This window comes from Hordeum vulgare, chromosome 7H, assembly GCF_904849725.1.
Source record: "Hordeum vulgare subsp. vulgare chromosome 7H, MorexV3_pseudomolecules_assembly, whole genome shotgun sequence".
Lineage (NCBI taxonomy): Eukaryota > Viridiplantae > Streptophyta > Magnoliopsida > Poales > Poaceae > Hordeum > Hordeum vulgare.
Genome location: NC_058524.1, coordinates 601,396,948 through 601,410,710, shown reverse-complemented (window position 1 = coordinate 601,410,710; position 13,763 = coordinate 601,396,948). Strand labels below are relative to the sequence as shown.

General features: G+C 45.3%; 1 protein-coding gene and 1 long non-coding RNA gene across 2 annotated transcripts; one reads left to right on the top strand and one right to left on the bottom strand.

The window, feature by feature from the left end:
- Window positions 1–777: 777 nt before the first annotated feature.
- LOC123409816 lies at window positions 778–4,150 on the bottom strand. Its single transcript, XR_006612905.1, has 2 exons — window positions 3,848–4,150; window positions 778–1,158 (listed from the first exon to the last, which is right to left on the bottom strand). It is a non-coding gene; the product is annotated as an uncharacterized LOC123409816 (long non-coding RNA).
- Window positions 4,151–7,661: 3,511 nt separating this feature from the next.
- LOC123411803 (subtilisin-like protease SBT3) lies at window positions 7,662–10,317 on the top strand. Its single transcript, XM_045104764.1, has one exon. The coding sequence runs from the start codon at window positions 7,799–7,801 to the stop codon at window positions 10,163–10,165; it is 2,367 nt and encodes a 788-aa protein (XP_044960699.1). The 5' UTR covers window positions 7,662–7,798; the 3' UTR covers window positions 10,166–10,317.
- The last annotated feature ends 3,446 nt before the right edge of the window (window positions 10,318–13,763 follow it).

Below are 13,763 nucleotides of genomic sequence, written 5' to 3'. Positions count from 1 at the left end.
GCCGAGTAGCAACTCACAGCCTTAATTTTCGCAAAAAAAGAAGAAGCTTACAGCCTCTTTTGTAGCGACTTTTATTCCTAGTTAATTGTATCTCAGCATTTTTTTATCAAATATGTGTTAAAATATTTAAATATTTGCAAGAGAAGTATGGTTAGGAGATCATGGTTAGTTGCAAATCAAACAATAGATCTGTTTTGCCAAAAAATTGGAGAGTGCAATACAGTCCAAACATCAACAAGCTACCGATATTTTGGTCATGCCCACATGACTACACTTTGGACAAACCAAAATTTTGGTGGGGCTAGTTTGGGCTCAAAGCAAACATACCCATACATTCCACTAACTCATAGCTTATCTCTCTTTCTCTTTTTTCTAACCACTTGTAGAGTTGTCCTATACAAAACAGAAATTATAAACATATACAGTAGACTGGTAGTGTTATTGCTAAAAATGGGTAAACAGTTCCCCCCGCCCACACACAGAGAGATACACGCCAGTGCACACAGTTTTGTAAGAAGATATGTGAAATAAGAAGTGGACCCCCGCTTCTGCTTGGTGAGATGGTTGTAATAAGGTAACACAAAGGAAAATATGTTTATATGAAAACAACATAAAACGCCAACCAAGATTACTGCAAACAATATGGGAAATTCAACTAAGTGTAATTATAATTTTATAAGCGACATGAGGGGCGCAGTTCTACTGGGATGCAAGCGTTTAGTATCGAGACATCTAGAAAGCATAAAGGAAGATGTTGATTCCATACACGTTACGACATTTCGTGAAAAGCAATCTTTCTATATAGAGGAATTGTGCCCCCACCAATTGTTCGCTTCCACTGTTATTCCAACTTAAAGGAAATCCTGTGCACCCTAAAAACATGGGGGTATGGAACAAAAGCTGGAAAGAATCAGATGGAAAGGGTTGACCGAATAAAAAATCTCCGAAAAGTGAGTCTGCCTCTGAGGAGTCCAAGGGGCACCACTTGCAGCACCTTTCCCCCCACCAAAAACGTATGATGCCGTTGTTCTCTATTATTATTTCCAAGAAAAGGTATGGCATTGCTCAAGCATGCCATATTTCCACTTGTGCTTTTGGGCCACATAATTTTATTCCTGGTCCCCTATCATCCAATAGGCCAGCCTGTAGGAACCTTATCTGTGGTTTGACAAACGTAATGCTGTGATCAGGCTTTATGTAATCTCTTGTCCAAAGTAGGAAAAAGAGAACTCACATACTGTATTATCAAGAAATCATACATGTGCTACTTGGCCCAACCAAATTAAGACCAATGATGAGTACAGCGTTCAAAAGTAAGTGGTAGGCAATCTGGAATGGTATCCCCACCCCATCATGAATGATGAGTCTAGGGGTGGAGGAAGTGTTTACTCAGAAAGAAATTAATTTAAAGTGGAAAGGGAGATTAACAATCAGTCTCCCTGCCCCTCAACCAATCAACTGGCGACAGAAGAAATTAACTTGTGGATCATGAATTCATGACAGCCTGACAGAAACGTAGGCATCAGCAGTACTGTTGATCAATCAGGGTACGACACACATTGGAAGGGAAAGAGGCACCAAATCTAATGGTTCGCCGACTCTTTCGGGTTTGCATGTAAAGGCAAAGGCAGATCTTATTATTTGTAAATGAGAAGAGAAAGTCTGACTTTTTTGCAGCTATATGCATGGAAGTTCTTACTGTGACTAGGCTTTACTTTCTGTTTTCTGCTTCAATAAAACAATATGGGTTGTAGTCTACAGATATTCTGACCACATAATCGAAAATCTTTAAATCATCAAATTTTCACCATCAGTTGGATTGCTTCGATTTTCAAAACTTCTGAAACTATTTAACTAATTGTGATTTCGATATTACTGTGAAGCTTAGGACTTCTTTACAATTTGGAAAACACTATTACACCTCAGAATTCAGTAATAGGTCCCACCGCTTCTCATTTTTTTTCTAGTTTTATCCTACATTCAACATGTATCACAAAAATAAACTAACAATTGACAAAGACTAAGCCTATTCAAGAATGTCAAGTTGACATTTTATCCACTGTTCTAATACAGAAATTAACTTGTGCATGTCTACAGCACAATGCGTGATATCAGTAAAACCACATTGCTCTACATGGAGTGGATAGAAGATCTACCCATATCAAACCTAACATCTCCATCCAAAAGAATCACGCATCGCCTTTGAGAAAATTCCATAGCGAAAAGGAAAACCATATCTTGAGGTATTCCTTTTGAAGTCTATATATAGCAAGTCAGAAGGGTGAAGCAGTCAGACAAGACACACATAGACATCTTAGATAGAAAGTAGCAGCCAGCAGGAATGCATATATACACACATCACCCCTCTAGCTGTGTGCATCCTAGAGAAGTTGTTTCAGCGATTCATGTCATCCAATAACAGTTATGAGTTATACCGTCAATGGCCATACGTGAATCGAGATAGAGGGCAGAATGTAGCCAAGGATGACTTGCCGGGTATGTGCATGTATGCTTCATGGTAGGGTATGCATCCCTGCTTTGAATCCATGCTGATTTTTTCCGGCAAGTTGTTCTTGGCTAGCATCTTGTCCTTTTTCTCTCACGCTGGGCCGTTGTATGGATTACAAGCTCACTTTTAGCTTCCAGTGCAATGCATACATCATACCATTATGCTTTACGGATATGCGGGTGGGGTTAGACATTATATCATGATTATTATGTCATTTTAGCTGAGAATGATGTAGTACTTGTTTTGGTTCATAAATAAAAATCTCCAGGTTAGGCTGGTAGTGGCATGGTCAGAGTTAGATGTGCCGTTTAGGTAAGGTCTTCCAAGCCTGCAAACAATATATTATATTATGTTCCTATTTATGCATATAGGCGCATTTGCAGCGCACCAGCTAGATGTATGGATTAGTAAATAAGATGTCGTTGTAGCGAGTGGCTTATCACTTATAGGAATAGTGAGTCATGCCAAGGATGAGAAGAGCTGTAGTGGTACCATTTAGCTACCTAGGTGACATGGAAATAAACTGAGGCCATGAATCATAATTAATTTCCAGATATGTTCGGTTTTCCCCTTCTAGTTAAATGTTTAAATACCAACAAATATGGAATCTCCAATACCTTCTTCTACCCAAAACCATGGAGCTACAAGTCCCATGCATACCTTTTTTTTTTTTTTTTTGCAAATCTGTTCCATGTGCTTACTCAAAATAGCAAAGTAGTGTATGTAGGGATGACTGAAATTACTGAATAGCACACATGAGTATCTGTCCTGCATAAGTTGGCTGGGAGTGAGAAGCTAGTCAATTGGACAATATAACAATAGCAGGCTCAGTGACAGTAACCATGTGGTCTGGGTTGTTTCAGTTCAGGTACTTGCCCGATTGCCAGGGAGGGTCAAAAGTATCCATTTGGTTAGTGATCCAAGATATCCTACTAGCAGATATGTAGGTAGAATTCCTTTCAGTAATGACAGTACTGACCACACAGACTTTGGGAGCATAGGACTAATTTCCTGGTGTGCTCTAGGAAACAAATGCAACTGATGGCCAAGCCATGAATACACAATGATAACCGCATACGAATCGAACGCTGGCAAAGACAGGGACAGCTCAAATCTGTTTGTTGTCGATAGGAAACTACTACTACTATCAGCGACACACACACTTGCTGGTGATTCTAGTCCGTGCAGTCTTCCAGGGCAAATAGCGGCCGGGATCCTACAACCAGAGCTCCGGTAGGAGTCTCCAACCTCTATCTACCATAGATTTGCAGGCATATATCAAGAAGAACACAATCCTAGTTGCGGCTGGAGCCTCGGAGGAGGCAGGAAGCAGCGTACCTCTGTCGACATCTCGTGGCCTGGCGCGGCATGGTGGTGGAGATGGGGGCAGGAGAAGCAAACGGCGGCGGCGAATGGCGCGACCGCCGGCGACACCGTGGTTCGTCTCCCTCCCTTTGATCCCTTCCGCTGCGCGTCTCAGAGGCTGGCAAAGTGGGCTTTCCCTATGTATGGGCTTGTTGTCTTCAATGGGCTCCGCCTGGACAAACGGCGATGCTAAATTCCTACCTTCCGAAATTCTGCAACATATCCGTACGTTTCAGATTTTTCTCCAAAAAATCCGTACGATTCTGATAGTGTATAGGGTGGGATTATAAAACTCTTAATCTTAACAAGCTAAGATCTATACATTAATCACGCTAACCAACTAGTCAAGCAGTGATGAGGGATAATCCCGGATAGGCTCACCAAGCCTACTCCTTCACACTTCGGCATAGAGTGAGGTGAAAGCCTCCTCACATGTCGGCTCCTCCTGGCCGGCTGGGTATCTCGCGCCGGCTAGGAGCGTCGCCGTCTACTCTCTGGCCGAATGGCTAGCCGTCAGCCGGCTGGGGAGCACCCGTCGAATCAATCCCTATGATGTGATGGAAGCCTTCGATTAAAGGCGAAAGTACCTCACCTCGGGTACGATGGAGTGGAATACGCGTGGCTACAGTGGTGGCGGTCGTAATGCTGATCGGTGTCGGCTGCGACCCGTCAACCGTGTACAGTACCCGCACGCCACCACCCACTCCATTACCTTGTCCGGTGTGGCTACAGTGGAGGCGGTTGTACCACTGACCGCCGCCGGATCCCGCAAGACGACGGCCATCGTACCACTCTCGCCCCGCGTAGGGAGCACGCACCAATCCCATAGCCTAGCCGACGGGTCCCAAAGCCTGATGGGACCCTGCAGCCGGCGGGCCCCGCCAGCGACAAGACTGATCAATAGCGGGCCCTCTGACCAGCCGGAGAGGCTGCCAGCGGGGCCCCCCACATTGTACCTTATATCCATTTTGTAGGCCAAGGGTCGTCTATAAAACCCCCTGGCCCCCCTCCATGCAGAGGGTCGGCCATTCCTATACACACACACACACACATACATGAGAGGTAGACTGCGAGCCGGTTGCTCCATCTTCCTCCTCCGTTGAACACCTCAAGGAGCACATTGTAGTTGTCTTGGTTCATCAACCACTCCGGCAGGACTAGGGGTGTTACCTCCCACGGAGAGCCATGAACCTGGATACATCGTGCGCCTTGCATCTCTAGTTACCAATCTCGTTTCCGGAGCCCACCGATGTCCCTTCGGTCCCAACCACTCTCGATTGAGACATATTGATCTTTAGGATTCAAATGGAACGCATTGCTATCCTATGCAATTTTCATATTGTATGAATTGATCAAGAAACCCTAAATCAACTATGACATATATATATATATATATGTTCTCCCACGGTTTTGCCAATATGCAACAAGGAAAATTGTTTCACTACAACTTAAGAGAAATTGAACTTTAGGATTCAAATGAAACATATTGCTATCCTATGCAATTTTCATATCCTATGAATTCATCAAGAAACTCTAAATTAACTATGACATTTCTATCCAATGGAACATAGAAACTGCATAAATTAACTATAACATATATATATTGTTATCCAATGGAACCTAGATCACTATATGCAATTGCTACCCAATGGAACATAGAAACTGCATATTGCTATCCAATGGAACATAGATCACTATATGCAATTTTCATAACCTTGGATCAAAGAAAGCCTCAAAACTTACCTCGTCCATTGGAAGACCATGACATTTCTCTTGAAACATAGTTGGATGACGACAACACCTTGTTGATTGGCCGTGTACTCCAGATCTAGCCCCATGCAATTTTCATTCTCCTCCGCCTCTTGAAGCCGTTCCTAAAAATAGGAAAGAAAACCCGACACCATGGCGCTGTTGTTTGTGTACACGACATTGAGTCCGGTCGTGTCATGTGCGAGCACCTGTCCGTAGCGAGTGGTTGGCATGATGGAAGAAGAGAAGGGAAGAAGAGAGGGGAAGAAGAGATGAGAGCGAGAGAGAAGAAGAAACGGAGAAATGACGAAACTCTGCTTTGGTTCGTGCTTTTCATCGCTGGAAACGACGCAGGAGGTGAACCGTTTGGACCTTTAGTCCCAGGTTGAGCCACCACCACGTACCAAACGGGGATACAAACGGTTGCCACCACTCCTTAGTCCCGGGTTGAGCCACCAACCGGGACTAAAGGGGGATACGAACGGTTGCCACCAGGAGCGAGGCCTATTGGTCCCGGTTCGTGTCTGGAACCGGGACCAAAGGGGTGATATGAACCGGTACCAATGGCCCACGAGGCCCGGCCGGCGCCCTGGCCTCATGAACCGGGACCGATGCCCCCATAGGTCCCGGTTCGTGAGTGAACCGGGACTAATGGGATTTCAGGCCCTGGACCAAAGCCCTTTTTTCTACTAGTGGTTATTCAGTGATGCCGACGCATTCTTCTCATGTCAGAAGTTGGCGGCGGCTGGCTTCTTAGGAAGTTGGCAATTTTTTGATGTGGAGACGATCCGAACGGGGCATAAGAGATGAAATAAACTGTGCTATTAGGACTCCATGGAGAAAATCAATATAATTGTTACATGGTGTGACCTTTATTGGCTAATTGTATAGCTTATGGGTATATAGAGTTTAAAGTTGTTTATCCAAGTTTTTATGATATCAGGAGACAAAGAAGGAAATGACTATGTCAAGGATTGCATATGATAGAATGTAAAAACAACATTTCATAACTGAAATAGTTTGGTGCTATGCTTTTCAAAGTGTTGATATCTCAGCTAATTTTTAGAATTGTCTATGAATGATGTGCAAGTTCTGTGGAGGCCCAACTACAGTTTTAGAAGTTTTAAATCTGTTTAAAACCCAGAATCGACTATTTTAGCGAAATTATCTCATTCAACATAATGGAGGAATAGTGGATCTATCTGGCAAATGCCATTTTTTGTTGTCAACTATAGGTAACCGGTCCATCGAAGGTCGCCCAAGCCTATCGCAAGTGGTAGTGTGGTCGATTTAGGAGAATCCACGTACTAGCCTACATCACTTCTTGTTCACAGCTGGACAATCTCCATACTAGCCTATCATGTTAGATCGAACACTATCAAGATGGCGATTAGGCTGGAGAACTTATTTCACCGCCAGTGACGCTGCAACCTCAACATCGCCGCTAGAAAACAATGGGCAATAAATGGCGGAGGAGAATGATGTGCTTGTGTGGAAAAAAATGTTAATGGTCAGTATGGATAAATCTTTAACATGAAAGAGATATTAGCTACGTGAGTTTCCACGTATCAGCTTTGATTAGCCGTTGTGCATCGGCTCTCATCTGGAGAAATATAATATGACCAGAATGTTATTTGATTGATGGTTTACAACGTATATTTTATTGTCTCGTGACAACGCATGGATATTTAACTAGTTATGTTTTAAATATGAACATGTTTTTTCTAAAGTTCACGCGTAAAAATATGCATTGAATACATGCGTCTACCTAACCAGAAAAATGGAGACAGACGTCCGCATGGTCGACCCAATCGGACATAAAACAGATAAAACGCGTGTCGTGTCCGTGCGTTGCAGTTGCTCTAACTTGTCGGCTGACATTACACTTCCGAGTGATGAACTTCACCATTCTATGTATCTACTTGTGTCCGAACCATTTCGAGCAAAATCGACATTGAACTAACAAGATGGTTAATGGTAGGTGCATGATACCCTATCATACGCTTGTAAGCATTCGCCAAAAATGCTCTTTCCCTGTAGTACACGACAGTCGCGAGGTGCACATGCGGAAGCAGACGACGAGGCCCATGCCGCTGGCTGGCGTGTCCAAACAAAGACTAGGCAACCACCGAATGCATCCGACTCCATGAGCACCGGCCATGCAGGTTAACTACCATGCCCGCCGTTGCCCGGGCCGCGTCACCCTTACGACGCCGGCCGTCGCACTCCACCGCCGCCGGCGCTCTACTTGTGTACTACGTACATCGCACAATGTGGCCATGGGTGGCGTTGGTGCTGGTCGCGCTCTACTCGCGTCCGGCCGCGGCGGCGGCCGAAACTGTGGCGGCGGCGTCCTACATTGTGCACATGGACAAGTCGGCCGTGCCGGTGGTGTTCTCGAGCCACCTGCGCTGGTACGAGTCCACGCTCGCCGCGGCTGCCCCGGGGGCAGACATGTTCTACGTCTACGACCACGCGATGCACGGCTTCGCGGCGCGGCTCCACGCCGATGAGCTCGACAGGCTCCGGCGCTCCCCGGGATTCGTGTCGTGCTACCGCGACGACGCGAGGGCGGTGCGTGACACAACGCACACGCCCGAGTTCCTCGGCCTCGGCGTCGGCGCGGCCGGGGGAATATGGGAAGCGTCCGACTACGGCGAGAACATGATCATCGGCGTGGTGGACACGGGCGTGTGGCCCGAGAGCGCGAACTTCCGCGACGACGGGCTCCCGCCGGTGCCGGCACGGTGGAAGGGCTTCTGCGAGTCCGGCATTGCGTTCGACGCGGCCAAGGCGTGCAACCGAAAGCTCGTCGGCGCGCGCAAGTACAACAAGGGCCTCATCGCCAACAACTCCAATGTGACCATCGCCGTGGACTCCCCGCGAGACACGGAAGGCCACGGCACGCACACGTCGTCCACGGCAGCCGGCTCGCCCGTGTCGGGTGCGTCCTTCTTCGGTTACGGGCGAGGCGTCGCTCGCGGCATGGCGCCCCGCGCCAGGGTGGCGGTGTACAAGGCCCTGTGGGACGACAACGCGTACGCTTCAGATATACTCGCCGCCATGGACCAGGCCATCGCCGACGGCGTCGACGTGCTCTCCCTCTCCCTTGGCTTCAACGGCCGACAGCTATACGAAGATCCCGTCGCAATTGGCGCATTCGCGGCGATGCAGCGCGGCGTCTTCGTGTCAACCTCGGCCGGTAACGACGGACCGGACCCCGGCTACATTCGCAACGGCTCGCCGTGGGTGCTCACCGTCGCGGCGGGCACGGTGGACCGGGAGTTCTCTGCCATCGTCCGGCTCGGTGACGGCACGACCTTGGTCGGCGAATCGCTGTACGCAGGAACCCCACATCGCCTCGGAAACGCCCGGCTCGTGCTCCTCGGCCTGTGCGACAACGACACGGCGCTCTCAGAGAGCCGCGACAAGGTCGTGCTCTGCGACGTGCCGTACATCGACGCCCTGAGCCCCGCGATATCGGCGGTGAAAGCCGCCAATGTGCGCGCCGGGCTCTTCTTGTCTAACGACACGTTGAGGGAACAATACGAGAGCTTCCCATTTCCGGGTGTGATCCTGAAGCCGCGGGACGCCCCGGCGCTGCTGCACTACATCCAGAGCAGCCGCGCGCCCAAGGCCTCCATCAAGTTCGCGGTGACCGTCGTGGACACGAAGCCGGCGCCGCAGGTGGCGACCTACTCGTCACGCGGCCCGTCGCGGAGCTGCCCGACGGTGCTCAAGCCCGACCTGCTCGCGCCCGGCTCGCTCATCCTCGCCTCGTGGGCGGAGAACGCGAGCGTCACCGACGCCGGGACGCAGCCGCTGTTCAGCAAGTTCAACGTCATCTCCGGCACCTCCATGGCGTGCCCACACGCGTCGGGCGTGGCGGCGCTCATCAAGGCGGTGCACCCGGAATGGAGCCCCGCTGCGGTGCGATCGGCGATGATGACGACGGCTAGCGCGGTGGACAACACCTTGGCTCCCATCAAGGACAGGGCCGACGGCATCGAGTACGCAGCCTACCCGCTGGCGATGGGGTCCGGCCACATCGACCCCAACCGCTCGCTGGACCCCGGCCTGGTGTACGACGCCGGACCGGACGACTACATCAAGCTCATGTGCGCCATGAACTTCACGACGGCGCAAATCAAGACCGTGGCGCAGTCACCAGGCCCCGTGGATTGCACCGGCGGCGCGACCCACGATCTCAACTACCCGTCGTTCATCGCCTTCTTCGACTACGACGGCGGAGAGAAGACGTTCGCCAGGGCCGTGACCAACGTGGGCGACGGGCCGGCGAGGTACAATGCCACGGTGGAGGGACTGGACGGGGTGAAGGTGAAGGTGAGCGTCATGCCCAACAGGCTGGTGTTCGGCGGGAAGCACGAGAAGCAGAGGTACACGGTCGTGGTTCGGGTTGGGGGCAGACAGATAACTCCCGAACAAGTGTTGTATGGATCGTTGACGTGGGTGGACGACACCGGCAAGTACACGGTGAGGAGCCCCATCGTGGTGGCGTCGACGACCTTGTCTCGGCCATAGGATACGCATCGTGCGTGCAAACATCGATCGAACAACTGAGAGCATACGCGAATACGTGCGCAGGACGAACAACAAAGAGGAACGGAACACGGTTAACGACTTACTAATTTATATATATATAACTTTTTCGATTCACCAGCTGTTATTTACTTATTTACACCCTCCGTTTCAATATTTTCATTTTAAAAATAAATATATCTAAATACTAAGACGTGATTAGATATATTCATATGTAAATAAATATAAAACAATTCTTTTGGATCGGAGCGAGAATTTACACTCAACCAAGCGAACGAAAGCGCACCTAGGGCTAACGAACATGTCGTCATGATGTTGGGTTGGCCCAGAAATGTGAGTGTTGGTTCTTCTAACCGGGACTTAAGACGCGGCTTAAGAGATCTTGGGTTGGGGCTCGTTTAGCCGAATGCATCTTCCCTGATGTTTCAATAGCAGCATGTAGCACGTAAAATGGCCCAATGACAGCCTCAAAACATTAATTATGGTACTCTTGTAAAAATCGTTGAAATCTTCTCTAGCTGTGGCAGTGCATATGTGTCACTTGTTGCATCATACTTCCTCTAATTTTAAATAAGTGTCTCAACTAAGCTAATTTATACTCTAAAAAATAAAACATATATGTGCTCTCTTTTAAAGCATGTATATGCTTCACGTAAAGACACAACAATATTTTTGCGTGAAGCACAACTACCTATCTGAGTACACATATACGTAAATTTTTTATAAAATATAAAAAAAGAGAATAAGAATATAAAATACAAAAAAGGGTTCTATTGCGGGGATACTCCCGCATGCAACATGTGAGAGCGCTGGGCGCACCAGGTGGAGCGATGGAGTGCTTCATGGACACAAAAAGTCTGATTGGACACGTAATAGTGAAGAGTAATATATATATAAATATCATGCATATAATAATAATATACAATACCGTATAATATATAGCGACACATTATTTAATATGATATGACATTTAGTATATTTTTTTATTTAATTATATAACATTTTATAAAAATTATCTACTTGATATGCATAAAAACAAGTACAATAGTGGACTTATAGCCTAATTACATGACACTTTCGTCTATGTGAAGGAGAGAGACATGAATACTTCCAACAAAAAACGAGGCATTAAAAAATGGTGGAAATGAACTCTCATGCAAGAGCCTAGCTGTATGGGAATAGACTCCTATGCAAGAGCCTAGCTATATGTGTATTTCTTGACAAATGCAATAAATATAAGAAAAGACATATAAAGAAGATGAAAGAATAATATTCTTAGAGCATCTACAACCGAACGTCTCAAACGATCCATCATACATACGTGGACGTGTCCGATCAGTGACCGAACAAAAGAGAGAAGGAAAAAAGTGACCAAACCGGACCCCTCATATCATCCCTATACGCTCAGGCTGTCCGCAAACCCTCATAATCATCTCAAATATACGAAGGATATGAGGACTATTATAATAGCTCGCTCTATATATAATTCCTCACGTTTTTGCAAATAGGACCATGTATTATAAAGGTTCACCAAAAGTACAATTGTCCCAAACATAAATTGCATCAAGGGTATCTGGACCACCATACGACCACTATCATCGCCAAAGTGAGTCAATGGTGCATCATGTTGCTGCTCCCCTACTCGAGGTGGCCTAACCTTGTTGATTACAAGTTTGCAACCAGAAATTATTCTGTGCACATGCCCCTAGAGACCATCCCCTCGGAGCCACAATCGTACTTGTTGAACCCCTATATCTATCTGAAGCACCTAATACCAGAACTAAACGTCATGAGAAATCCTAATACACTACAAGAAATCTGTTAATCCATGACGGATTTCTGATGACGTTCCCATAAACTATCACGAAAACCGTCATGAATCATTAGGATCAGAATATACCTTGCAAAGATGAAGCCGTTATGACGGACACAGATAGTCCGTCACAAATACCGTCACATATCGACCAACTGGGCCTTTATTTCTTTATACGTCATCTAGTCCGTCATGGAAGGCTCATCCTACATGGCATGCTCCTTATTTGGCCTACATGTCAATTGATGCACTCATATAATATGTAAACAAAAAGGGAAAATTATTGCCATATCCCAAACTAGCTACTACTCCCTCCGTTCCTAAATATAATACCTTTTAAAGATTCCACTATATACTACATACGGATGTATGTAGTCATATTTTAGAGTGTAGATTCATTCATTTTACTTCGTATGTAGTCTATAGTCAAAATTCTAAAAGGTCTTATATTTCAGAACGGAAGGAGTAGGATACAAAACGTGATTATAACACATCAAAAACTGGTTGTGCATTTAATTCAAAATAAAAAGCACCTAGATTCGATCATGGGACCCCTTGCGTAGAGAGCAAGAGACTTATTACTGGTTACAAACTCGAGTACAAATGGATGCATGCCTTCGCTCTTGTAATACATAGTGGAGTAATGCCGCCTTTGGTGCTACTTAAATGGCCAGCCACACACTACGGACATAGGCACGCTAGCGTTCGTTCAATTTTCTTATTTTCCTATTTTATTTTGCTTATGTTTTCAAATATTAAACACAAAATTAACATGCATTTATAAAATGTTCACTGCACGTTTAAACAATGTTACACACTGCTATAAAATGTTCGCACAACTTTTGGGGAATGTTGATGGCCTTCAAACAAAACTTCATGGCATTTTAAAAATGTTATCGTGTTTCAACAAATGTATTTGAAATTTCCTAAAAATATTTATACAATATAGTAAAATTCTAGAAAATTCAGAAAAGATTGTATACAATTCAAAAAAATATACTTGGTACTAAAAAATGTTCATCCGATTTCAAAATATGTACCTAATATATGTGTCCCATAGCGACACCTCATTAATTGTATTGATAGGCCACAAATGAGTAACAAATATTTATTCATTTAACTTAAACCCATAAAATAATTTTTAAAGGACATGATTATAAAATAGTTTAAAATTATAAAAACCATAACTAGTCCATGTTAACTCAAAAAATTATTAGGGTGGGCGATATGTTAATACTCCGTCCCTCTCGATCACAATTATGCACACATAGGGATGCAATTTTTGTTCTTTTTTCTCATTTTTGCTTATATTTTAAGATATTCTAAATACATATACTTTGAAAATTAGTTTCTTTAAATAAAGCTTGTCCATGCGTTTAAAAAGCTTGTGCCATTTTTTGGAAGGGGTTTTCTATAATGCAAAAAATATTGATAAAATTCAGCAAATGTTTCGTACCACTAAAATAATGTTAAGTAACATTTCAAGAAAATGTTCAAAATTTATCGCGCAATTTAGGAAATGTATATAACATTTAAAGAATGTTCATGTCTGCCAAAATATGTTCATGATCAGATTTGACATACACGTACCTTAATGGGAAATATTTTCTATAACCACAAAATCCTTCCCCTTTGCCGAGTATCTTTTGTTGCACTTGTCAAACAATTTTTCGTTCCAGTTGCTTTTTTTTTTTCTCGTGTTTCTTTTATTTTGTACATTATTTGTTTCCGCTTTAGTTTTATGTTCGGTAAATTTGTATTATTTAT